The sequence below is a fragment of the Cervus canadensis genome, chromosome 32 (genome assembly GCF_019320065.1).
Source record: "Cervus canadensis isolate Bull #8, Minnesota chromosome 32, ASM1932006v1, whole genome shotgun sequence".
NCBI lineage: Eukaryota > Metazoa > Chordata > Mammalia > Artiodactyla > Cervidae > Cervus > Cervus canadensis.
Window position 1 is genome coordinate 34,288,540 of NC_057417.1, and position 26,894 is coordinate 34,315,433.

At 51.8% G+C, this 26,894-nt stretch overlaps 1 protein-coding gene and 1 long non-coding RNA gene across 4 annotated transcripts; one reads left to right on the forward strand and one right to left on the reverse strand.

Annotated features, from left to right (window-relative positions):
* Positions 1–1,050: 1,050 nt before the first annotated feature.
* Positions 1,051–19,860, reverse strand: EIF3B (eukaryotic translation initiation factor 3 subunit B). The gene is made up of 19 exons (XM_043455457.1): positions 19,218–19,860; positions 15,487–15,679; positions 13,835–13,954; positions 13,489–13,546; positions 13,168–13,296; positions 12,610–12,767; positions 11,747–11,878; positions 11,599–11,665; positions 11,210–11,256; positions 9,955–10,165; positions 8,587–8,659; positions 7,718–7,840; positions 6,776–6,854; positions 5,965–6,103; positions 4,529–4,654; positions 3,925–4,002; positions 3,492–3,600; positions 2,931–3,049; positions 1,051–2,345 (listed from the first exon to the last, which is right to left on the reverse strand). The coding sequence occupies exons 1-18, from the start codon at positions 19,636–19,638 to the stop codon at positions 2,946–2,948; spliced, it is 2,367 nt and encodes a 788-aa protein (XP_043311392.1). The 5' UTR covers positions 19,639–19,860; the 3' UTR covers positions 1,051–2,345; positions 2,931–2,945.
* Positions 19,858–26,894, forward strand: LOC122433040. Of its 3 annotated transcripts, XR_006267007.1 has the most exons (5): positions 20,469–20,572; positions 22,143–22,371; positions 23,459–23,536; positions 25,431–25,542; positions 25,632–26,894. It is a non-coding gene; the product is annotated as an uncharacterized LOC122433040 (long non-coding RNA). The 3 variants fall into 3 exon arrangements; XR_006267008.1 differs by lacking the exon at positions 20,469–20,572 and adding an exon at positions 19,858–20,343 and having other exon boundaries at positions 25,431–26,894; XR_006267006.1 differs by having other exon boundaries at positions 25,431–26,894.

The following is a 26,894-nucleotide window of genomic DNA, read 5'->3' on the forward strand; positions in this document are numbered from 1 at the left end:
GGTCCCTGGGGCCCAGCTCGTCCCTGAGTGTCTCAGCAGCTCGGGGGACCGCCTACGTGGTTCTTCGGGGGGCGCCCCTGTGTCGGACACCATGGGCTTCCTGTGGTGTGCCTGCCTGAGAGCCGCACCAGGCTTAGCACCGGAGCTGTTCCACCAAAGGGGCACACGTTCGATGAAATAGTCCCCTAGGAATACTTCCTGCCAAAGGCATGTCCACGGCAACCTTGAAACGTACCTGCAGCTTTTATTAGGATGTGGTTTTTAAGCCCCTTTCCCACACTGCTTGTCTGCACACACCCAGGGCCCCCGCTCCCCTTAACCCTCAGGTGTATTTACTCCTTAAATGCCGCGCCCAACTTTTCCACTGCAGTCTCCAGGGAAGTCACTGCGCCGTGAACCGTGCCTGCCAGGTGGCGCTGCTCGGCAGCGTGCCAGGCGACGACGGGAGCAGTGGAGAGCCACGCTGGTGCAACAACTGCTGCGTTTCCATACAGACCGCGGGGGCCAGATCCGCGAAGCCGTCTGAGAACTCTGACTTCAGGCTGGGAAGGGCCCAGGGCCCCTCCAGGTGCGGGGCTGGGCCTGGGGTTGGATGACCGCGGGGTTGCCTGGCTCGCTTTGGCTGGCCCAGCAGCATGGACCATCTGCTGTCTACGGGCAGGGCTGTGCTGGTCGCATCCAGGTCAACGCTGGGCTCCAGGACTTCTTGGCCATGTGAACGAGCCCCCCTAACATCCATGCTCCCCTGCCCCCTCCCCACCTCCACCCCCCACGAAGGTCCAGCCTCTGACCCCCTGGGAACTTGCTGGAGTCCACGTCACTGGGTTCCCCCATGAAGGCAAATCCCTCACACGCCGACTGCCCCGCAGCACGACGGAGACAAGGCCTGCGCAGGTGGCCAAGAGCCCAGAGCCTACCTGGGGCCCGAGCCACACGCTGGGGACCCTGCCTTCCCCACCGACCCCACCGGGTGGGTCAGGAAATTGCTCCATGAAGGGCCAGCCCCGGGACACCCAGTTAGTTCTACAAAAGAAAGAACGCAAGGACAAGTGCTTAAGAAATTTTTATTCACAAACTATGCAAAAGTTACAACTAGCCAGTTTAAAACAGTGAAAAGTTAAGTTTTTTAAAAGCTCTGTTAAAAATCTGTTAATATGATAGAGCCATGTGCTTGTTCCTTCCTAGGGCCATGAAATTAGAAAACGTGGGTCTCGACACAGTGAAGTCTGAGGAATAGGACAGGAACCAAGAACTACCGTGATTCTGAGGGGGTGAGGAGGAGCTGGAGGCGGCGGCGCTGCAGACAAAGCACGGCTCCGGAGAGAGGAGGAGCCTGGAGCGCCTGGCCTGCGGGGGGAGGCCCGGCGGTCCCGGGGGAGCCAGTGGGTCAGGGACCACTCCGCGCCAGCCAGCTGAGCCACGGGGCCGACGGCTGCCTGTGCCTCGCCCCACAGGGTGTCTTAGGTCTGTACACAGTAGGGGTCATGGCTGTGAACTCCAGGCGTCACTGCCTTTTACACTAAACTTCAGGTTCTGGGAGAAAGACAGACGTGGAAGAACTGCCGTTTCACAAGGCACAGAGGACAGCGCGACGCTGCGGTGAAGACGGGCTGAGGTACATGGGTTTGCTCAGTCCCTCCCGGGAGGGGAGGGTTAAATATTCAGACAGGTGACAACTGTCAGTGTAAGTCTTCAAACCTGTGTGACTGAGCAAAAGGCTAAAGGGTTCTTTCTCATCAGGTGAACTGGCAAGTGCAGGAAACAAAACAGAAAGAAGAAACCGTGTCTGGGCTGACGCATCACTTCTCAGAGCTCAGCTGAAAAGGAGGGGACCCCGAGGGAGGCTGACGACCCCTCCGCGCCTCTCGAGTGCAGTGCTGGACACAACGAGCCCAAGGCGGCTGCTACTGCGGCAGACGGAAGAGGCACCAAGGTCAAGGCCGCTATCTACATTCAAAGAGGAGAAAGACAGCTTTTTCATACACGTTTGCTTTATTTCCGCGTTCAGCCTGTTGAGAGAACCTGTCACAACCTGAATGGCAGGGGGTGCACCACCCCAAGCGGCTCCCCTGCCGGCGGCCAGGGAGCCCGAGGGGCCCGCGCGGCTGTGCAGGCGCCGACCGCGGGAGGCAGGGCGCCATCTGCAGTGCGAGAGATCCCCGAGGGGCAGCGCCGTCACGCCTCCGCTGCGGCGGGCGCCCAGGGCTGAAAGGCACAGCGACGTGTGGAGATGGCGACTTCCAGGCGCGGCCTCGGTCCGAGCGACAGAAGCACAGGTAGAAATTCAGGATGTGCAGGCTTTCTGCAAAAGGATGAGCTTGGTTCCAGCACAGCACACGGCGACACTGCAACAAGGAACACGGCTCACCCTCCGTCCCGAAGGAGGGGCGGCGGCCCCGACCCTGGGAGCAGCAGGTGGAGGGACGCTCCAGCCCGATGCCTGCGGACGGGGGCCGCCTGGACAGGGTAGCCTCCACACCCGCGCTCCTGCCACGGGGATCACACGGCCAGACAGCCCTGTCCCCGCCCAGACACACGGTGAGCTCTGAGGGCAGCGCCCCAGGTCCTCTGTCAGTGAAGTCTACGTTCAAGCCACAGCTGACAGGGTTTTGGAGGCTCTTGTCCAGACCAAGCGGGGACTGACTCAACAGGCGCTGCAGCTGGTGTGGCCGCCCGTCTGATGGGCACCCCCGTCTTCTCCCAGCAAAGCCTCCCTTGGCCCTCTTCATGCCCACGGCCAAGCCCTACTGGGTTTCAGAGGAACACTGCTCCCTAAACGTGGAGTTCAAGGCCCAGACACCAGGGTCTCCCCAGACTCCTCATGGCTCACAGGCAAGGATGTGGCTAACGCTGGATACAGGAAACTGGGCTTCACTCGCCACCTCCTTGCTTACTGAACAGGACGCCAACAGCTCCCCATCCCGTCTTACCACAGTGCTCTCGGATCACTCCTGATTTCCAAGGGGAATAATCTCCTCAGTGACAAAAAACTCGATGGTCTCCTCCTCCCAGTCATCCACGTTGCTGTCCAGCTCGTCAGTGTCCACACCTGTGGGGGGTTTGCCGGTCACGCCGTGTATGTGTGGGGCACAAATCTGTGAAAGACGCCACCCCCACCCCCACCCCGCCACCACAGGCCAGTGTGAAAACCTCAAGGTCCCTGCAAAGGAAGGTCCATGGCCTTGACCTGCTGGCAGCAGGAAACTCAGTTCTGTCAGGAATCTCTTAAAGACTCTGTTTATGATCCTTTTAAGAGGACTTCCCTGGGGGTCCAGTGGTTAGGACTCCCCCTCTGACCGCTGGAGCCCAGGGGCAATCCCTTGTCAGAGTGCTAAGACCCCACAAACCACAAGCTGCGGCCAAAAAAAAAAAGGTTCTTTTTAATTCAGGCAACACTTGATGTTTTCCGAAAAATCTGGGAAAAGATCCAAAAGGGGAAAAATATTTTAACTATATGCTATAAAAGGTGTGTCTTGGGTTAACAAAGTTACCTCCTCGTAATTCTAGCCGTGCATTTTTCTGCTCCATATAGAGCTCTTGAGCCATTTTCCGGTATTTCCGGAAATCTTCCATCATGGTTCGTCTTCTCTCCACTAATTCCTGTGTGCAAAATTGGGAAACAACTTACAGGACGAACACTTACCTCACACCATTGTCTTCACTTTGCTCAACCAAGTGGGATTGAAACATGGTCAGGGGTGCCCAGCCTGACGGACAGGATGGCGTACGGCTCCACTAGAGACGGTGGGGTGGGCACACCGGCCTTATCTGCTCGCCCTCAGCTTCCTCTAGCGGCCCCTCCGCCACGCCCTCCCGTGGACGGAAGCCAGCCCTGGGGTCTGTCTCTCCGCCTGGTGTTGGCCTCTGCCATGAGGCGACAGGGACTATCTGGGCGCTTCCCTCATGCCTGGGGACAGGACTAACCTTTGAGGCTTTGGACTGGCTCAAACGATCCTTCTGTTCAAAGATCTTGGAGTATTTCTTCAGATCCTTTTTAATTTGCTGAAACAAAGACACAAGTCCCTCAGGATCAGCATATTCAAAGCCAAGAGCCACAGACACGCTCCTCACAGCTGCAGCATCAATGGTCAGCAGAGCACGGCCACCTGAGTGCTCAACACGGCGCCGGCCTCCACGTTTCCCGCCGGCAGCCTTCCTTCCCCGGGATATACACTCACCCCTCAGAAGAGCCCTGATAAACACCGCGTGTCCCACCAGTCAGGAAAATCCCAGGTCTTACAGTCTCACCAGGACTTTCTAGCAGCCCATCACCCTTCACCCGCCCCTCCATCTCCAGAAACTTCCTACAACGGTTCTGATGTGGTCTCACAACCCAAATCTGTTTCCTCTGCTGAAACTACCCTCTTCCTTTTGGTTCTCACTGCTCTGCATCTCCTCAAAGGGTCTGCTGTGAAAGCCACACCTCCATTCCTCACTCATTATCACCCTGACAGTATCAGGAAGGAAAACCTTCTTCTCTTCACGCCAGTCACTGCCACGTCCCTGCAGCTGATGAGGAAAACCAGACCTTGATCTGATCCTGGCTCAGGAGCGTGGGGGGCCGAGGCCTCCAGAGCAGCTGGCAGAAGCGGTCCTTGCTGTTCTTCTGCAGAAGGCGGCCTTGGAAGGTCCACAGCCAGTAGGCATTGTCCACCTGGAAGACAGCAGAGCCTCGCTAGCTGCCCACCCCACCAGATGACCCCAGGACAGACCCTGAATCCTGTCAAAAGACCTGGCAAAATTCACCATGTCACTCAACAAATGTCTGAGAACCAATCATTTGCCAGTGTTGTTGGCACTGGGGGACACCGTGAGCAGGGCAGGACCGTGGTGAAGACAGCTAAGAGGATGCGCTTGGCGGGACAGTGCAGTGCGTGCAGCAGCCAGAACAGCACCAGCAGAGCACTTGTGCCGGAACACAGATGACAGCCCGCCACCACCGCTCAGCAGGCATCTCTTCTGTACCAAGACCTTCTTGACGAAGGAAGCGGTGCCTACACCCTGGTGGACTCCCGCTACTACTCGGGGGGCAGTGAACAGAGTGGTCAGCACACTCAGAGGATTTAGTGTCAGGGTGGGCCTTGGTGAGGGGACCTCTAAACAACAGGCCTGGGCACGGCCAACATACCCTGACCTGAACACAAGGACGGCATTCAAGACACTGCTTCCAGCAACATTTGCAAAGCTCTTGCTCCTAAAACTTCACTAAACACAATCACTCTGTCTCAACTGGTAAACGTGTGTGAGCTGATTCAACTGTGAATACCTCAATCAGTAAAAATAGTCATTAAATATAAAGAAGGATCTTCAGCAAATTTTACCAGCAATGGGAATACTGTGCTTATGAAAAAGACAGTATAGACTGTGACTTGTATAGACACAAACTTCTCAGGCCCTGACTCTCCCAAGACCCAGAGGAAGCGGGTCCTCTCCCAGGAAAGTGCCAGTGCACACACGGCTCCCACCCTTCCAGGGAGGCCCCAGGCCGAGAAGCCCCCTGCCTGGCAGACTTCACAGCAGTTCAGCAAGCGCTGAGTCCTGCATCTGCCCCCACCAATACACCCTCGGATCTTTCGCTGAAGACAGACAGGATGATCTTTTCAGGAAGTTAAAAACAGAAATGACATATTTTCTCACATGCCAATTCGGTCAGCAAATCCTGACTGAAGGCTGACAATGTGCAGCAGTTTCAGATGCTAGGGATGTAGCTCAGGAGAAATGGCCCCTGTCCTCGTAATGTCTCAAGCCAGCAGGAAGAGAGGACAATGAATGGCTAACAATGGCTAAGGCGAGTTCGTGCTGTTGAGCGGGGGCACCATGAGAACACAGGGGAGGCAGAGAGGATGCAGGGACCAGGCTGGGGACCCGTAATGGCAAGACGCTCCACCACCCACAGAGCTACAGCCCTGGCGTGAGTGCACGGGCCCTGAGGCAGGAACAAGCAGGGCGCTCGGGTTTCCGTACCTTGTGGCTCCACCAGGACACGGAGGTGACGACATAGCGCCCAGTGGGGTCCCACTCCACATCGGAGGCCATGTAGTGCTCTGCGATGTTCATGACTGTGCAGTCTGAAGTGTCAACAAACGCCAAGGCGCCGTTCATACTGGGGAGACAGCACGGCTGGAGTCACCGAGAGCCGCGTCTGCGCCCACCCTTGGCTCAGGGTGAGCAGGCTTGAACTGGGAAGCTGGGTGTCCCGCCTGATCGTGGACACGGAAGTGATCACAGTGACACAGACGAGGCCCAGAGCACACAAGCACCGCAGTGTCTGCTGTGATTGCTCCCGGAGGAAAGGCTGGCAGAAGCCAAGCCGCCAAACCACAGCAAGAGGCGCCCAGTGAGGCGGGGAGCCCCGCGGGCCCACAGGAGGCACCGCACCCCTGTCGCAGGTTCTGCACGGCCTGCCGAACAACCAGGTGGGGAGCAAGGGGGTGAACATCCAGGTGTTCGTGGGCTCCCAGCCTGACCAAACACCCTTCCCACACAGACACGAAGCGCGCACATCGGGGAACTGGGTCACCAGGAGGAGGGCCTGTGTCCTCAGTCCCCGGTAGAAGCGTCTGCAAGGGGCCTGGTCCTGGCCACGTCTGGGCAGCAGGATGGAGACACTGCACGATTCACCCAGGTTGGGACGCCCTGTGGGAGGACCTGTCCCCACGCTCTCCGAGAGGCAGCAGAGCAACCTTCGGGGCCGGAGTCCAGGCCTGGGTCACGGTCTCCCCCAGCCCGCAGCCCCGCACAGGGCAAACCCACCTCCGCAGGCAGCAGAACCCACCTCCGCAGGCCAGCCAGCACAACGAACTGTCCTTGGGGGCTCCAGAAGATGGTGTTGGCCTGCTGCTTGTCGAACATCTCTGAAAGGAGAGGGTCAGAGGTCAGCGTGCAGCCGAGTGGGGGACACCCCATGGATGTGCACACCGGACTCTGAGGTGCGCGCCTGCATCGTTAGGGGGGCCTGGAGGGGTTCTCAAACTGCACTGCTCCTTTAAATGACACAACACTGGGCTTGACAGAGTAATCAGACGAAGCGCCCCACTCAGGCCGTGCTACCGTGGGGACTGGACACCAGGGGAAGGAGTCCAGCTTCCATCAGATTCTCACAGAGATGCATGACCCCAAAAGCCTAGAAATCCATTCTAGTGACTCCAACATTTTTTAACTGAAAGAAGCTAATCCCACCATCTCTCCCAATGCTAACTGCTCAGTCCTGAAGGGGTGGAGCCTGGTCCTCATCTCTTTACTCAGGAGGGAGGAGCAGGGTGGGGAGGGGGACAGCACCACCCTAATAGGGAGGGGCAGGATTCTCAGACCAAGACCAGCACAGTGTGGTGATCTGCAGGCTGACCCTGCAAGGGCAGGCAGGGTTGCAGGGGGCCTGGAAAGCAGAGGCACTTGGATGCTTGCTGTATCATAACCGACTTTACAACAGGAGGCCATGAAGTCTTCAGTTGTCCAAATTTCCTTTCATGACAAAGAAACTAATAACCCTCAGTCTGGTGACCACCAGTTGACGACACCACAAAGGGATGCTCCCACAGACACCGCCGCTCAGGAGTGCGCAGAAGGCCCGTCCTTTGCGACAAACTCCCTCGGCGCCACCATCAGCACCAGCCCACACGACCCTCTGTCCAGCCAAGCACTCTCCCAGGAGCAATAACCAAGCTCTGCCCCTGGGCTCCCGTTCAGCTACTCTGAGACAGGCACAGGCGGCACTTACTGATAAGCTCAATCTTCCCGTTGCTCTTCACGTGGTAGAAGGAAACGGATATCCGGGGCGCCTCCCCATGCAGCACAGCAAACTTACTTCCGTTCGGTTCCCAGGCAAAGGCGATGATGGTTTCTAAGGCCAGGAAAAAACGGTGAGCTCCTTGGTCACAAAACATCATTTTCAGTTAAGGCTGTTCAAACAGAGACGCCCCAGATTCTTCGGTTCATTAAAAGGCCCACAAGCAGCACAGCACAAAGAGAGCAGGCTGAGCCCTGTGGAGCCACCACGGCCGGCAGGGGCCCCCTGTACCCCGACCCCTGCCACAGGGGCAGGGCGGCTGGGGGTGAGCCCCCCACTCTCCTCACAGCACTGGACGGGGTCACGCGCTCTACCAGGCAGTGCCTTCCCATCCTCCTCACCCCAGCGAAACAGGATATACAGGCTAAACGGTCCACCTAACGGCGGGAACAGTGTCTCAAGTTTTCAGGAGTCCAAAAAACCAAAACACCACTACTAAACTGAGCACTTTCATAGGTAAGAGGACAAGCCCTTCAGCTGCGTTGCTGGATGTGTGGTGAAAACCTGCTCTTCACTCTCCTAAGCGTGAAACGGCTTGAACCTGTGTCCCCCTGCTATGTAAGTGGATCACGTGGTATGAATGAAAAAAAAGAGGGCGTCTCTTCACTTGGCAACTGGGAAGGCTAAGAGACTGAAGCTGGGAAGGACAAAGAACCCGTGAACCAACCTATGCTTTGTAACATATAGACAGACGCCTGACCTCCGCCAGCCTGCCCGGGCCGTGAACTCCCAGGGAAGCGTATGAGTAGGTGTGATGGCTCGGGAGCCACTCAACCAAAGAACAGGACAGTGGCACTTGCCTTTCATCTCGACCACATCAACAGGCACCTGTTTTTCTCTCATTCTGAATATTTCAAAATTTGTGACAACACCCTGTTTAAAAGAAAAAAGAAGGGGTGACATTCTGAAAACTGAAAGCATGAGGCAGACTTAAAGGACAACTTAAGAATTTAATGAAGGATTAAACGTATACACCTGGTAGAGACATGAAAATCGGCAGTGACTGAAATGGTGAAAACAAGAGCTCTCAAACACTGATGAAGGCAGAGACTGGTACAATGTCTGGAGAAGAAACGGACCCCACGGCCCCAACCCAGACCCTACTTCAAGGCCTGCCCTAAGGTCACCTCCAGCAGACAGGCCTAGGGATCTGTACTGTGGCTTCTCTGCAAACCTTCTGTAGTACCCCAAAGGCCCACCAACTGGGACTGATCCAACTATTATTTCAAAACAATGGAACATCCAGGTTCATGTAAAAAGCTGCATTATCCATAATAGCCAAAAGATGGAGACAACCCACAGGCCCACCAAAGGATAAATGGGCAAACACGATACAACACAGTACACACTGCTCAACCATAAAAAACGATGAGGGACAAGCCTGCACCCCTCGCTCAGTGAAGGAAGCCAGATATGGAAGGCCACAGAGCATGACTCCGTTCCTGAGAAATGTCCAGAACAGGGATGCCCAGAGACAGGAAGCGGGAAAGCAGGTGAGAGGGTGTCAGGAACGGGGTGACGGCTGCTGCGTGAGGAGTTTCTTTCGGGGGTGATGGAAATGTTTTGGAGTTAAGACAGTGGTGACTGCTACGTGACTGCATACCTCAGAAACTTTTTGTGAAAAAAATATTTCTGTTAGAAGGGCCCGCCCCCGCCCGCTGTGCGCGCACTGGCCGGGCAGCATGGCGGCGGCGGCGGGCGCCAAAAAAAAAAAAAAAATTTCTGTTAGAAGGAAAAAAAACCAGGAGTTTGTGTATAAACAAATGTTAAATGATACAAACAAACAAAGTCTGGATGCAGAACTGTGTCAAGCATGCTACTCTGTGTTTCCAAAGAAAAACCTAAAGAAAACAGTGTATTGTTTTAACACCTACAGAGAAGGAAGGTGGATGCCTGGAGGAGATCTCCCTGTCTTCTCTTATGAGCTCTGACCTATCTCAACTAAGTGACGCATCACCCACTCAGTTTATAGGAAAGAATTACACTCTTCTGCTGGAATATGATGACAGTTCTAGCTAGCCATGATGCAACAGCTAACTTTTGGTGCCAGGTGGGCCTGAAAAAAGTCTGAAGTTTGAACCAAAAATCCACGAACACTGCCACACTTCCCCCCACCCCCAAACAGCACTGAGTAGGCGGAATGACCCCGCCCACTGATGTCCACTTACCTGGGTGCCTTTTGGAGTCCTGTCTACTTTAACACACAAGTAATCTCCATTTTTCTGCCAATGCAGCTTGCAATCCACAACGTTAAATAGGTTTCTAACTCTGATCTCTTGTCTGGTAGGCAGCTGCATCAGGGTTACCCTGGCTGGAATATCTTTATCTTCAGGTACCCAAAAGGCTATTATGTTACCACCGGGGGACCAAGAAAAATCTCTGCAGAAGAAGAAAATAAAATGTTTACCAGGACCGGCTGAGCCGTGATGAGGAAGGCACAGAGAACGAAAGAGCTCACTCACTGTGTAAAGTGGGGCCCTGGCACATTCACCTCCCAGGACAGCATGGGAGCCAATACCACCGAGTGCCCACCTCCAGAGGCCTGCTCTGGGCTTCCTGGGCAGCCCGTTCTGTCCCCAGGACCACCCGGGGCTTTGGCAGACTCACTGGGCCAGTGAGCAGAGAGGCGATAACACCACCCACCAACATGGGGGTCACAGGACTGAAGCCCCGGCTCTGAAACCCCACTCACACTCTTAACCACGAGCCAAGTAAAATAAACTTTAGATTGATGGACCATCTATGTGATTTCTGAACATTCATTAAGAGGTCAAAGGGAGAAAACCCCAGATTAAAAAATGTAAGTGAAGGAAGAAGTAGGGGCAATTCCCTTCACTGCAACATTTTAAAAGTGCCATTAACAAACAATTCACGAGTTCCTGTCCATGCAGAGCATATTCACTTTTGCTTTTACTGAGAATTAACGCCCAGTTTTAATTATAAGCCATAATTTTGCCCAATACATAAATATAATAGAACAGTAAGAAATGTGCACATCCCCTGCACTGCTGATATTTCACTGCCCCCAGAGATTTCAGGTGGATAAAGATGTGCCTACTCTCTGACAGACCAAACCAGTCACAGCTCAGAGGCCAAGCAAACCCATGGCACACACCATAAGACTGACATGGAGACTCCCGACAAAGAGAAGACTCCTCTTCCTCAAAGACTGTGCCCCCGAGTCTCCCATCCCCAGGCGGGAACGTGAAAGGAAGCAGCCCTCGAGACGTCCCTACGAGCAGGAGCGGAGAACGCTGACGTGGCCACCAGCGAGCAGCCCACGGCGGCAGGCACGAGCCTGCGGTGGCATCCCTATGCCCCGTGATTGGCACCAGCATTTTCTCCAAGGGTATAGGAGCCAGGTGCTAAAGGAGGGAGTTAATCCCCACTCCCACCCCAGCCCGTGCTGAGAGAGTCACTTACTTTATGCCAGAGATCTTCAAGCTCTTCTTGTCCAATAGACCCATAGACTGTGAAAAAACGAGGTCACAACGGCGTCAAATCAGACCACTGTCTCTACAGCACATACAATTCCTTACAGCGTGAGCCTGCTGAGGGAGCAGTGTCGGCACAGGGCGACAGACCAACTGGGACACGATCACCCACAGCACACCCTCCCAGGGCCGTTCCAACCACTCCCATCCCAGCTCCCCGTGGCAGCAGAAGACCCGAACCAGGGCCCGAGAATCCGAAAGGCAGACACCGGAAGACCACCCTCTCTCCTCTCGGCACCCACACACTAAGGAAAGCTCTGCGCCCGCAACAGCTCCTGACAGGGCAGCTCAAGTCAGGTAATCAAATAAGCCACTTACAGGAGTTTCATAGATACTGAGAGTATCAAGCGTCATTCTGGCAAAAAATTTACCATCGTGGCTCCACCTGAGGAAGAAAAAAGAAGTGCCAAGCTGGCCGATGAAGATGGGGGCACAGAGGCCACCGTGGCTACCCAGGGCCACTTACTTAAAGATGGGCCAGTGGGCTGAGCTCTCACAGTGGAAGCCTCTCTTCTTCTGCCCGGTGAGGATGTCCCAGATGATGATGGCCTGGGGGTCATCCTGAGTGTCCATCAGGGGGCTGAAGGTCACCAGGTACCTGCAGCAGAGGGCACAGCATCAGCCCCTGCACCCCCGCCTCCTCTCCTGTGAGGATACGCCAAGAACCAGCCACAGGGGGCGTGACGGGCTTCTGCTCCCAAACGTGACTCCAGGCACAAGGGAGGGAGACTCCTGGGACAAGCATTCAAGACTCGTGCAACCAGCACCTTCTCCAGCCCTCCAGGCTCCCCAAAAACGTCATCCCGTCCAGAGAGCCCACTCCAGATACAGAGCAGAAGCACTGTGGCACACGCCACTCAGGCCTGCCCGTCACAGCAGCATGCTCCAAGGGTCACCTTAAGATGTTCCTCTGATAAAATCGGAACAAGGAAAGATCCAGTGGGTTCCCAACAAAAGTCCGCTGTGTGCACTAGCGGAAGGGGTGGTGTGGAATGCTCACACTTTCTTTTCCTTGGACTCATCAGGTAAAGAGCACCAATGGTCATGAGCAGCACCCAAAGGGGACTGGTCTGGGCCCTGCAGTGGACACCGATGGCAGCGGGTGCTCAAGGCCCTTGTTAGACGACGGGGTTTACACACGTGTGGAAAGAGGAAGTGATAAAGCACATGCAACAAAATATGACCCATCACGGTAAAGAGCACACAGGAATCCTCTATGCTCTCTTATGACGATTCTACTTCGCAGTGGCAATTATTGCAAAATAAAGCTTTAGAAAATCACCTACAGAGGGCTGGCAGTATCCCATTTGCCATTTTATAATGGCTTACCTTTCACAAGGTGAGAAATCGATAAGCTGAACCCCTTGGTGGCTGAATCTCTGAATCTGTTTGAATTTCTCTCCCCCCCACAGAGCAATGCCTCGCTGGTGAAAGGTGGCCAGGTAGGTTCCCTTAGGAGACCAACGCACATATGTCTCTGTCCATCGCTGTGGAAAAAGCCAGTGCCAACGTTAACACAACAAAAAAACCAAACACAAAGACTCCAAAGTCTATGATGAATTTATTTCCCAAACTTTTAACTAAAAACACAAGAAGCCTATTCACTTCGTAGGATTTGTTTCAAAGCTGGAAGAATAAAAGTTGCTGTCAAGAGGGGTAACCTCAAAGCACATGACACTTCACCTGCTCATGTACCAAGCTCCTCTTTTTCTTTCTGGCCATGCCACGTGGCTTGTGGGATCTCGGTTCCCTAATCAGGGATCAAACCCAGGCCCGTGGCAGTGAAAGTGCGGAGTCCTAACCATTGGACCGCCAGGGAATTCCCACCACACCCTTCTTTGTTAAGGAAACCCAGCAGTGAGTCCCTGCCTGGCAGCAAATACCCACCGCTCTCTCCTCGATGGAGACCGGGTCCTTCACATCATTCCAGAATATGGAAGTGCGGTCCCCGCTCTCGAAGATCACACTGTACTGATCTCTGCACTCTGCCTCTTCAAGCCAGTAGCGCAGGTTTCCCTAAAGGAGCCAAGCGCAAGGGATGGAATACGTTTCCTTAATTTTAGCCAAAGAAAAATTATATTCATAACTGTCACACTTAGCAATATGATGAATTCACTCAGCATCGTTAATTCCTAAGGAAGTCACTGCTTCAAGCCAAGAGGCTAGCCACCATTTCTTGTAACTACGTACAGATTTTATGCAACATACCAGGTCTTTGAAAGGTTGTTTCTCTGGAATATCCCATTCATCACTGATGGTCATGTACCTAGAAGATCAGTGACACTCAGATGACCACAAGGGTGAGTGGTCCTCGGCCAGGTAGTACTGCACCCACCCCTCCCCGAAAAGGACTGGCTTTGCTTGGTCATTATTGGTGAGGGGGTGCGGGTCGGGAGCAGCTGGCCGGGGATGTCAAACGACCCTGCACTGTCTGATGGGAGAGTGCAGCCTCCTGAAAGGCCACTAAGTACCCCCCGGCCTCCTGGGGCAGAAAGGCCTGACCATGCATGCTCAGGAAGATGTCTAGGATCTCCTGGGCTGAGTCAGAACTTACTTGTCAAAATCGGTGAAGAGGTTGACTCTGAACGTGTGCTGCTTGTCGAGCTTGTAGCCATCAGCATTTTTCACAGCGTCCAACGCATGGGCAGGGGATGCGTATTCCAGGAAAATATACCTGAATCGAGGGAGAGGGCAACTCACAAGAATGCAGACCCAAAGAACAGGCAGGTCATGCTCCACACACCCAGGCCCCCACAGGACTTGTACGCACCATGAGCATCCATGACCCGTTTGCCCGCCACGTCCTGGAAGCAGTCAGGTCCCTAGCAGAGCAGCTATAAACATGAACAGAATCCCAACACAAGAGCCAATGCCTCTAAAATTAACCAAAAATGCTCACTACCCTGACTATGGTAACCGTTTTATGGATGTACATGTTCATCAAAACTTATGAAATTATACACTTTAAAACTCTCTGACTTGACTGTGTGTCAAATATCTTTCAACAAAGCTGTCTATAAAAAACAAGAATAAAAAAAAAACAAGAATATTCTGATACTGTGTATTATAGGCAAAATCGCAAAGGCTCTCAGAGAATGTTTCATTTTAATAAAAATCACACATGCAACTGCTCCAAAAAACGTTATCCTCCCACCTTTCTGAAGCAGAAAATGTAAGAAATATTACTTGTGTGTGATCAATTTTCCAAGAAATTAAATCTATTCTAGGCAGTATCTAAAATCTGAAATTAAAAAATGGAGTGTATGTGAAGTAATTAGCCTCCAACTAATAAAAAAAAAAAAAAAAATGAAGTGTATACTACTTTCTCATTCCTGTCCCATAAAAGATGATTTTGCCCATACTCAGAGGCTGATGTTTTTATGAAATTTTAATGGAGAAAGTCTGACAAGTATGTGGCGCAACCAACAGAACTTTGATTACTGCCGGCTGAGCACAAGCTGGGAACGACCACGCGGGTGTCTCTGGGGATCGCCCAGAGGCGCTGCAGACGGCCACTATGCAGGCGCACGCTCTCCTGTACCCAGAAGAGGACAGGCTTCCCAACTGCTGCTCAAAACAGTCCGTCAACAGGAAAACAGATAAACTGTCCCATGACAGAGCACCACAGCGTTTACAAGGAAGCAATCAGAATTACATTTACCAACACAGAAAATCTAATATTGAATTTAAAAACCAAACTGTAGGACACATACCTCATGCTATTGTTTTTAAAAGACACAATATTTCAGGTAACACCACAAAAAATACCAACTGAACAATGACACAATGCTTTCCTTTAGACTCTAACAAGTACCCCCATTTCAGATGTTAAAATGTGGGAGAAAAGCATATTTTAGAATCAAAATACCATATGTCAGATGTTCCTGAAGTCCTGCCAACCCCCAGATTTGCCTGGATTTACCTCGAATCAATCACTGTTCAAGGACAGAAGAGACCGAGCTCCGATGTCCCAGCAGCTCAGCAGCTGACTCACAAAACCCAACTCAGAACCAGAGGCCCGTGTCCTTCTCCCTCCCATTGACGGTCCCTGCCCCGAGGCCCGCCTCAGCACACAAGGCCGGCTCAGCGCTGCGCTGCGCTAGCCCATCCACCGGAGTCCACAGCGCACCATCGCACCATCACCTTCACGGCGTCAGCTGCCAAGAAAACACAAACCACACGTCCGTGCTGGAGGACATCACTCACCCTTTTGTCCTTCCGTCCTCCTCTGGATAAAAATCATTTGTGATTTTCCCAAACTTGGAGAAGATCTTATGGATGACGTTTTTGAGTTTCTCCAGGCGGTCAGGCCCCACCTGAGGCACGTTGTCTACCACAATCACCGAGTCTATCCCGTCTGCTTCCTGCGGCCGGTCTTTGAGCACGTCCCCCAGCAACTCTGCAGGAGGGGAAGGTGTGCCGAGTGATTTTCTCTCAACAAGTTAATGCACCAGGTTAAGCACACTGAACAAATCTCCAAAAAGTAAAAAATGCATAATTAATCTGAATGCTTTTGCTCCGAACATTAAGATATTACAGCCCTGGCTTGACTAAAAATTTAAACTTGAAATAATTGGGAGGACTGTAACTCTTTGCACGCCCCCTAACAGTCAAAATATGTCAATAATAGGAAATATTAAATGAATTTTTAAAAAATTTTAAAAAACTTTTCCCTCTATCCCCAAATGAATTTTTTAAAAAAGCCTTTAACAATGAAGAGGCAAAGAGGATGGACTTTTACCAGAAAAAAAACAAAAACAAAGTGAGCTGAGGAACACTTGTGGTAAGCCTTCTCCGACCCACCTCTCTTACAAACTCATCACCCAAGGTTCTTCACGTAAAGCAACCTTGTTTGAAGACAGCATGGGACAGAGACTGGCACTTAAACCAGGCAACTAGAGACTACAGAAGCTCATGAAAGCACGCGAGTGATGCGTCCTATAGGTTGCGGTGTCTCCAGCTGGACAAAATACCTGGCGGTATTACCACCGGGAGACACCAGCCATTTAGACATTAGATTGTAAACACTTAGAACAGTGCTTGGAACATAGCAAGAAACGTCAACTAGTATTTTCATAACTTCATGCAAAAGCTCAAAATGCATTCTGTTCACGTGACAGAACAGAAATTAAAATCACAGAACCCAAATCTTAAGTGCTCTCAGTAACACAGATCTTCCTCGACTTATAATGGGATTACTTCCCAATAAACCCATTTTTGAACCATTGTAATTCAAACCATCACAATTTCAGGACTGTCTGTACAGGCAAAATGAATGTCCAAGGTAATTTTTAAACAACAGCTGAAGAACAAAGGCTTATTATCTGTGTATCTATGTGTTCTAGAACCTAATTATGACTAGTTTTTTAAGTATTTCAACATTATATAGGACACATGTCAGAAAATATTCTTTGTTGTATTTTATTTTCAAAAGTTGAGGTGGAAAAAAAAAGTTGAGGTGAATTTTCTCCACTTTAGTGCTTGAAATTTTCAATAATAAAAAGTCTTTAAAAAAAGGAAAAAGTAATTTCCAGAGGCAAGTCCTGTTATAAACTACCTCTGATGAATTTAACACCTCTATGAATGATATTGGAAATGTTGCCTTAGATAAAAGAACTGCCATCTAAAATCGTGTCCAAACAAAGAGGAAACAGAAGGAAAGAGGCAGATTAGGGTATCTTCCCTACAGAGACTGGACTCAGATGCTTGGGTGACTTTTAAAGCTGACTTACCAAACTTTTACATCACCTGTTAAGCCTGATCTGATTTTACAAGGTTTACAGTAAGAAGCTCAGCTTTTATACAAACCGTGGACTCCTTCCCACAATCTTGAAGTGTCTAGCTTTACAAGAACCCGCCCATACACAGTAAGGGAATGAGCATAGTAACTACACGAACACACTTCCTTCTCATCACGGCCCACGCATCTGGTTACTCTTGGCTCATGGATTTCCAATCTGACTCCAGAAGAAATACAAAAAATGCACGTCTCAAGACTTAAGTACCAAAGACATTTGCTCAGAACCTCTACCACATGTTTGCCTCGTTGAGCACCAAGGACGAAAGACGCTGTGATTAAGATGCAACTGTGTGACAGTTCATCTGTCTCAGGGAGGGGGGCAGACACAGGCACCAGAGCTGTGGAACTCGCAGGAGTGTTTGTCATGACACTCAGTCCATTTTCACAAGAACCAGTACCTTGAGCATCACTCTGACCCTATAGGACAGTTCTCACCAAACAGAAAACACATGAGCTACTGACTACAACCACTGGCCTCAAGAAGACCGACAGCTTGCTCGATTTTAGCTCCTTAGGACCAGGAGCCTCACAGGTCCCTCTGAAGAAGTATCAGGATCACAAGGGCTTCCAGAGGCCCTCCCAGCAGCCACCTGGCTTGGCTGGCCTGTGCTCACGTCAGCATCCTCTGTCACACCATAAGTCACAATCCAGAAATCCTGTCTGATTAGGTGTGTTCAAATAATACTTAAAAAAAAAAAGTGAATACCGAAGGACTCAAAATGAGCTTTAAAACCACAACTTAAGATTTTAAAATATAAGAAAAACTGGGGCAGTAAAAAAGAACAGTGGTCTAAGCTGGGGGGACGTAATGAGGAGGGGTGGGCTACCAAGCAACACTGCCTCTGTGGATTCTCAGCAAACAACTCCCCAGGAAACGCACTCTGTTAGAGGTGAATGGCTGAGGGGCTTTGACTGGGTCAGCGGCTCCCAAGTCCTCACGAACAGGAAAGTGCAGCCTTTCCTGCTTTTCCTGCTGAAATGTCTTTTGCCCCATGAAACAAAGTGTAAGACAATGCTGACAATAACCTTTAAACTGCTGTTTCAAATAAGTCATTATGGGGTACATCCCAAACCTATACAGTGCTGTGTATCAGTTACCTCTCAACAAAACTGGATGAAAAAAAAGAAGCACTTGATAAAGAATTTTAAAATAAACTATGTTTCTAAGTCAAACAACTCTATGTTCTCTAAACTTTCTCATTTTATGTGAAATTCTTTATGATTCTGACTCAATCTCAGTGATGAGACATGCTCCCCCGCCAATCTTTCTATCTCTACGTGGTAACATCTTATTTTTCTGGTGTTTCATCAGCTTTTTCAATGGTGTTTTACTCATTATTCCATTTTAATAACGTGGCCAATATGCAGAGGAATCCATTGATGTGCTCCCAGCCTGAAGAGTCACAATGGCTTAACAACAAACAACACAAAAACAAAAACAAATGAGATCAGGCATCCTCAGAAGTCACCTTAGGAAACAGGCTCTCTCAGGCAAAAAGCAGAAAAAATGCCTGTTGGTCGGAACCAAGGCAGAACCAAAGTTATAATATACTACAATTCAAGAATATCATTGCTAACAGAAGGCCGGTAGCATGCCTACAGATTTAGGAAAAGAGATGGGAACAGGTATCTGGCAAGTCTGCCTGGGACTGTCCCGCTGAGGACCTCTCTGAGGACAGACGCTCCTGTGGGGCAGCCGGGGCCAAAGAACCCAGTCTGACCACTCCGCTCTGCCCACTCCTGAGACAGCGTCCGTCCACCCCTACGGACACGGCACCGAGTCAGTTTCAGGCCTCTGACAGGCAGGTCTGGCGGGTCACTCGGGGCACCCAGACCTCAGAGGAAGCGCTGTCACCCAGGACCGTGCAGCACGTGGAGCGTCCTGCCGGGCCCTAATGACCACACCGCTGCACACTCGGCCACAGCTCCTGCGGGCCCGCCGCCGACCCTCGCCGCCCTACAAACTCCCGGCTGCAGTGCCAGTGCCAGTGTCTGGCTCGCCAAATTGTCTCCCCCTGCTCCCCTCCTTCTTTCGGAGAAAAGACGGCGATCCAGGCGCTCACGGAAGCCTTCCCCAGGTGCGGGGAGTCAGGCGTGGGGCCGGGAACCTCGGTGCGGCGCGGCCCCGCCGCCTCACCTTCCTCGCTCACGTCGTCCACGAAGTCCTCGGGGTCGCTGAAGGAGGGCTCGTCCGCGCCGCCGTCCTCCGCCGCACCGTCCGGCTCCCCGCCCGCCCCCTCGGACCCGGCCTCGGCCGCCGCGTCCTGCGCCTGCTCCGCCGGGCCTTCGCCTGCGAGCGGGGCAGGGAACTCCTCGGGCGGCGGCGGGGTGGCGCCGGGGGTCGCGTCAGCCTTCTCCTCCCCGTCGGCCGCAGGCTCGGCCGGCCCCTCAGGCCCCGGCCCGGCCTCCGCCTCCGCGTCCTCGCCGCCCGCCGCCTCCTGCACGCCGGGCCGCGCCACCTCCGCCCCCGGCGACGGCTCGGCGGCCGGCTGCTCCGGCCCGGGCTCGGCGCGCTGCTCGGCCGCCTCAGGCGCCGCCACGTTCTCCGCGTCCTGCATGGCCCTCCGCTGCCGCCTCGCCCGGTCTCGCCGCGCTTCCGACTCTCCCAGGCCGCACCGCGCGCCTACCTCCCGGCCATGTGCGTGCGGCGGGGCCGCCCACGGGCACGGGGGGGCGGCCGCGGCCTAACGCCGTCCCGCGCGCCCGGACGAGCTCACAGGATAGGACTGTGTCCGCCGGGGATTGCGGCGGCTCCCCCGCCACAAGCGCCGGTCCCAGGCTGAGCAGCACCCTTGTGTCGGTCAGTCTACAGGCGGCTTGAGAACCAGGCTACCCCACCTCAGAAAGCGGGTGGTTCCGTCCAACATGGCAGCACCGCGTCCTCCTCCCATCAGGCCGTGCGGTGGGGAAAGACCACCTGTGACGCCGCAGGGAGGCACCAGGCGTCCGCCCAGCGCGCGGAGCGCGAAAGGGCCCTTCGCCTAGACACTGATGCCAGCAGGAACGCTAACACAAAGTACTTTGGTTGGGATATCTTGGCCTTTCGCCAAACAGTTCAACTTACATTACCAAGTTCCACCTCTACACTTCGGCTTTTAGACTCGTCTACTGACTGGGCAAAAGAATGGGCGGTTCCAAAAGATAGAAGGAATACTTGGCGAGCCAGAGAAGGCCCAGCCTGCTACAGGGACGACCGCCTGGCGCAACACAAAAATGAACGAGCGCTGCTTTGATCCCTCACACCCACGTTCACCGCGGCGGCTGTAATTCCGCCTTTCCCCGTTCTGATGGTCACCATGGTTCGACCCACGCGGGCCTCCGCCCCCTGACGCGCGCGAGAGCGCGGCCACGGGGCGGGGCGGGAGCAGGCGCGGAAGGGGCGGGGCCATATCGTGATGGGCGGGGTCTCCGCGGGGCGGGGCTAGAGGGCGGGGCCTGCGCGGCCAGGTATTGAGTTACCTGAGGCGCAGGGGCGCGGAAACTCTCTGGCAGGTATACCGTGTTTGCATCTCTGCATTTTCGATTTTGCGGAGCGCGCGGGCCTCCGCTCAGTGTAAATGTTTTAGTTCTTCTAAGAAAGAAGGCGGTGCTGCGGCGGCAGGCGGGACGGGAGTTTAGGACAGTTTGGGAAGACGGATAGGGTGCCGGCTGCCGAACGCGCTTCATGCCTCTGAACTCTGCTCTGAAAAATGGATAACACTGTAAACGGAGTGCTGGGTGTACTTTACCTCAGCTGACAGGAAAAGAGAAAAGCAGCAGCGTTCTCAGATTGCCTACTTGTGGCGTTCGAACGCTCCCTGTCTTCCTTTCAGCTTTTGTAGCTGTGGGCAGGCCCCACGGCCTCTCTGCCTCGGTTTCCTCACCTGTGAAATGAGGTGCAGGCCCAGGGACGGGTTTCAAAAGGCAAACTAACTTTTCCTGGCCGTCAGAGTTACCCTCCTAATTTCTGGTTTCTTCCACAGTTTTCACGGGTTGCTGGGCTCTGCCAGTGCTTTTCTTCTAGAATGTGCTGTGGGTGACAAAGCAGTGAATAATAAGTGAATGTGTGTGTGCTCAGTCGTGTCCAGCTCTTTGTTACCCCATGGACTGTAGCCCACCAGGCTCCTCTGTCCCTACGATTTTTCAGGCAAGAATACTGGAGTGGGTTGCCATTTCCTCCTCCAGGGGATCTACCCCACCCAGAGATGGAACCCTCCTCTCATGCATCTTCTGCATTGGCAGGCAGATTCTTTACCACTGAGCCACCTGGGAAGCCCCTTAATAAGTGGATAGTCACAGAGCGCTTGAAAACAGCTGACCTTAGCTGGGCAGCTACATGTTTCTTAGGGAAGACTTCTCTGGTGTGCAGGTATTGTAAATAGTAGCCACTCATTACTATTTTCCAGGGGAGGGACTCATAGCTTATCCTGCAGGTAAAATTTTGAATGTGCTCATGATGCAAAAAAAAAAAAAAAGTGTATTTTCAAAGTACATCCTGCAGTGTTCTAGCAAGAAGAGCAGCAAGACCATCTGTAGTTCCTCCACCCTCCAGAGTTTGAGGAGTGCTGAGGGGAAAGTTCAGCGTGTATTAGGGCCAGAGTGGGAGGCACTCTGTGTGGGGGTACAGCAGGGAGGAGGCATTGTGGTTCTTGTCTCAGAGTCCCAGTGCCATGGGGGGCAACAGTCAGGAGTCAGACACCACAGGAGTGAAGCTAAAAGTACATCTGTCATAGAGTCAGAAATCCTTTGGCACCCCTTTCAAAAGGGGAAGCTAGGGAATCTCCCTGGCCGTCCAATTGTTAAGACTCGACAGTTCAACTGCTGGTGTGCGGGTTCGATCCCTGGTTGGGGAGCTAAGTCCTACATGCCATGAAGTGCAGCCAGAAAGTTTTTAAGAAGGAGGAGCCAAACCCTGCTCTCCTTAAGTGTGGGTACCCCTAATCGCTCAGTTCTGACAAACACGATGTGGCAGAAGTGGCGCCATGTGACTGCCAAGTGTAGGTCCTGAAAATGATAAGCTTCCACCTGGCTCGCTCTCTCTCGGGTCTCTGGATCTGAAAGAAGCTAGTCACCTTTCCCTCAGGACACCCAAGCAGCCTGTGGAGGAGCCCGCTCTGTGGAGGCCCCCCGTGTGGAGGAATTTCGGTCCCTGGCCACCATCAGCACCCAGTTGCCAGACCCCTGAGATGGAACCGGCCCTCCGTCCCCAGTCCAGCCTCGCTGGCTGCAGCCCCAGACCAGTTCTTGAGAGAGGGCTCAGGAGATTCCAGACCTGCCAGCACCTTGATCTTGGACGTCCAGCCTCTGGAACGGTGAGAAATGAATGTGTTAAGCCTTCCGGGCTGTGGTATTTTGTTATGGCAGCCTGCACTGACTAATACATTAGATAAACATGTGAAACACGTAGAAAAAAGCCTGGAAGGATACACGTCCACCTGCAAAGGGTTTGATGAAACTGAGTGGTAGTGGCGGTGGTGGTCAGAGAAGAGTGTTGGCCGTGAAGTCTGGGTGGCAGACACGTAACTGCTCACTGGGACATTCTTTCCGCATTTCTGTATGCTGGAAAATTTTAATAATAAGTGGTTGGGAAGGGGTGGGGAGGACTTCAAGAGGCCCCCTGCTGGAACAGTTGGAGCCTCAAAAGGAATAAAAAGCTGTATGTGTTTGACATGTTTAAGTTCATTTGTTCGTAATGCTGTGTTTTAAAAATCCCGTTGCTCACAGGTGAATATTGCTGGGGCATTGTCTCATTCTGAAAATAGATAAAAGACTGAAGCAATACAGTTAATCTTGCCTTTTAAATTTTATCTTTATATTTCAAGGCAAGCAAACAGTTGATGAGGGAAAGCTCTTACTTATAAAATAATTCTAGCCAATACATGCAGAAGGTTCAATAAAATTAGAGAAGCAACAGCTTGCAAACCTTATGAAATAACCATCCAAGGAGTGATCCTGAAACGTTGGTGAGAGGTCGGTGGGGGACTGTGAATTTGAGGGACCAGGATGATAGCATCTGAATTTAAAGCTGTAATTTTCCCTCTAAGCACTACTTTAGTTACATCCCACAAATTATAATATGTTGTGTTCTCTGTTGAAAATGTTTTCTAATTTCCATTATTTCTTCTCCGATCTGTAGTTTGTTTGGAAATGTGGTCTTATTGTGCAACTATTTGAGAAGTTTTCAGATATGTCTCCAAAATTGGCTTCTGGTTTAATTATGTTGTGAGCAGAGAACAGACTTTGCTTTTTGGTTTTTATTTTGGCCATGCTGCTTGTGTGATCTAGGTTTCCTAACCAGGGATCAAACTCGGGCCCTCTGCAGGGAGAGCGCTGAGTCCTAACCCCTGGAATTCCCTAACCAGGGGAATCCCCCAGAAAACATACTTTGTATGATTTCAGACCTTTTGAAAACTTGTTGAGATCTATGGCCAAGATTGTGGACTCCCTTGGTGCATGTTCCTTGAACTGCTGCTGTGGGTGAGTGTTTAGGAAATATCACTGAGATCCGGTGGGTCCCGGGCATTGCTCCGATCTTTGAAAACTTTTCTGATTTTCTGTCCCTGTGTCCTGTCAGTTGCTGAGAGGCACATGTTGGAAACTTCCAGCTCTAATGATGGATTTGTCTCTTTCCATTTTTTTGCTTCTTTCATGTACCTTGAGGGTCTGTATCATGTACATGTCCATTTAGGGCTGCTTTGTCTTCTTAATGAATTGGCCACCTTGCCTTTTTAAATACTTCTTTTTATTCCTGATAATATCCCCTGCTCTCCAGTTTACTTTGTCTGGTACTAATATAACAAACTTCCAGCTTTTTTCTTTTTCCTCTTTTAAAATCGTATTTATTTAGTTTTGACTGTGCTGTGTCTTTGTTGCTTTGTTGTTTAGGGTGAGAAGGAATAAGGAAATAAGTCTAGAGCGGAGTGGGGGTGTGTGAGCCTAGTGTATTTTGGGGGGCAGGGTGTCAACCAACTGTATACATTGTGTTTCTGGCCAGCAGAGCAATTACAGTGACCGCTTATCCACCTTTGGTTTACCATCATGGCATTTTTGACCAAAGCAGCTCCAATTGGGCCTAGAATGTTATTTCAACACATCAAAAACCTATTTTTTAAACTTAAAAGCATTTTAAGGTCAAATTTAGAGTTCCCATTGAAATCATGAGTTGGACAGCTAGTTTTATTTCAATTACATTAGGAGAAGGGGATGACAGAGGATGAGATGGTTGGATGACATCACCGACTCAATGGACATGAGTTTGGCTGAACTCCGGGAGTTGATTATGTATAGGGAGGCCTGGCGGGCTGCAGTCCATCGGGTCGCAAAGAGTCGGACACGACTGAGTGACTGAACTGAACCTGACTAGGTAACTATCAAAAGGGAAAATGTTCTGCCGTGTTCTCACCCACTTTGGGAAGCCTGGGGCTTGAGAGAGAAGGAGAGACCTGGGCTAGGTCTAAGCTGCCTCCCTTGTTAGATGACCTTAGGCCATTTATTCATCATTTCTAAGCTTCAGTTTCCTTATCTTAGAAGTGGGAATAACAATAATATTTGCCTCGTAGGCTTGGGAGAAGTTCCAGTGAGATTAGGTGGATAACTTATGCCTTTATTTATCTGTTATTGTTCTTCAGTCCCTAAGTTTGTCTGACTCTTGGCGACCCCACAGACTGCAGCATGCCAGGCTCCTTTGCCCTCTGTCTTCCTTATTTATCTGTAGGTTTATCTTAAAACAGTGAGAAGTATTTTCAAGAGGGCTAACCTCGTTCTCACTGGAAAAGACTCAGATGCTGGGAAAGATTGAAGACAAAAAGAGAAGGGGGTGGCAGAGGATGAGATGGTTAGACAGCATCACCAACTCAAGGGACATGAACTTGAGCAGACTCTGGGAGGTAGTAGAAGACAGAGGAGCCTGGCATGCTGCGGTCCATGGGGTCAGGAAGAGTTGGCCACAGCTGAGTGGCTGAACAACTGCACCCTGGTTCTGAAAGGTGGAGGTCCCCTCTGGTTTTCAGCAGGAGGCTCAGAGCTGGGTCATGCCCAGCTCCTGAGGCTGCAGGGCAGTGGATGAGGCGGCAGAGACTCCAGATGCCTGCTGGAGGTCTCAGGGTGGCAGGATCCCCAGCAGGGAGGTTCGTGGGTTTTGGACACCTTTGTTGCCACCCGCAGCCTGAGCCGAATTTCAAGAACCCTGTTGGGCTGGAGGGATTGGCTGGTAGTGGTGTGACCCGAGGCCTAGACTGCCCACCTCACCTCCCAGCCATTGGCCAGCTTGGGCGGCTTTGCCAGCTCTGTGGCCCAAACTTGACAGCCTGAAGGACCGCCCCAGAAAAACAAACCATTAAAAAAATGTGAAACTGAATTTCTTCTTGGCCAGGTGAGCGGAGGCTAGTTGTCAAGACGTCTTGGGGTTGAGAAAACGGAAAATACGAGACAGTTGCACATCAGATTCGCTCTCTCACTGTGTAATGTACTGTGTGCAGCACACGGTAAGTGCCTGGGAAGCGATGGTGGTGATTAGCTCTGATGGCCTGACTTCGCACACACTTGTCCAACCAGCCTGCTCTCACATGACCAGGGGGCCCAGGTGAGAGGCACCCCTGCTCCCGGCCGCGGAAAGCTGACCTGAGGAAACCAGACGCACTCAGACGACGAGGCCTTAGGGAACACGAGGGATGGCACCCGTCGTGGTTATTCCTGTCGGTGGTCCACGTGGGGAATGACTGATGCCTTGTTCCTCTGACACGAGGTGGAAGGGAGACAAATAAAAAAGGGAAATGAAAGGACTTCCCTGGTGGTCCAGTAGTTAAGACTCTGTGCTCCCAACGCAGGGGGCCTGGGTACAATCCCTGGTCAGGGAACTAAGATCCTGCATGCCACGTGGGTGTGGCTGGAATAAAAATAAATACTCTATAAAATAAATTTTTTTAGAAAAAGGGGAGGCGAGGCAAGGAGGGGTCTGCTCATTGGTCTCGTGTGGACGGCAGCCCCACTGCTGTGTTTGAAGTGCTTCAAGGCAGGGAGCCCCGATGACGAGGACGTGCTGTGTGCTGGCCGAACCCTGAATGTGCACACTGCTTCAGGTGCATGGTTGGAGGCGCTTCGTATCCAGGAAACCGTGACCCGGTCAGGACACAGAGCTTTTCATCCTCCAAAGTTTCCTCTCGCCCCTCTGCAGGTCAGCCCCCCTCCGCCCCCAACCCAGGCACCACTGATTTGGGGGAGAAGGAATCTAAGTGCTGGGAAAAGCAAATAAAAACAAAGCTAGTGACTGAGGAGGGGAAATTGAGAAACAGCAGGATGCCATCCAAGTTTCTATTTGCAAAATTGCTCTTTGTGTATATATACATTTGGGAGAGAAGCTAGGCTTTGAGAACAGATTTGCATTTTCTTTGTGATTTTTCTATTGAGTTAGAAGGAACAGAACCTCAGTGGGCAGAATCTCAGATGGCTGCCACCCCTGTGGTTCTCAAATTGTGGTTCTCAGGGTGCTGTACTAAGGTAATGTAAGAGAACAGCCTTGTTCCCGGGAAATACTCCCAGAAGTATTTCAAGGTAAAAGGCTGTGATGCGTGCAACTTACTCTCAAACATATAAAGGATTGCAAGTTATGGAGCATGTCAGTAAGATGTGAACAGCAGTGAACAAGAGGTGGGAAACCTCCTAAACTTGGGGAAGATTGGGAACAGGCATAGCGAGTTTTTTCTAGGCGCTCTAGGGCTTGACACAGCATTTGCAAATGTCTGTTGAGTGAATGAATGATTGAATAAATGAAGGAATGAATGAGATAATAAATAATGTGATAATATTGGCTGAAATTGAAAGATGTTTGCTCCTTGGA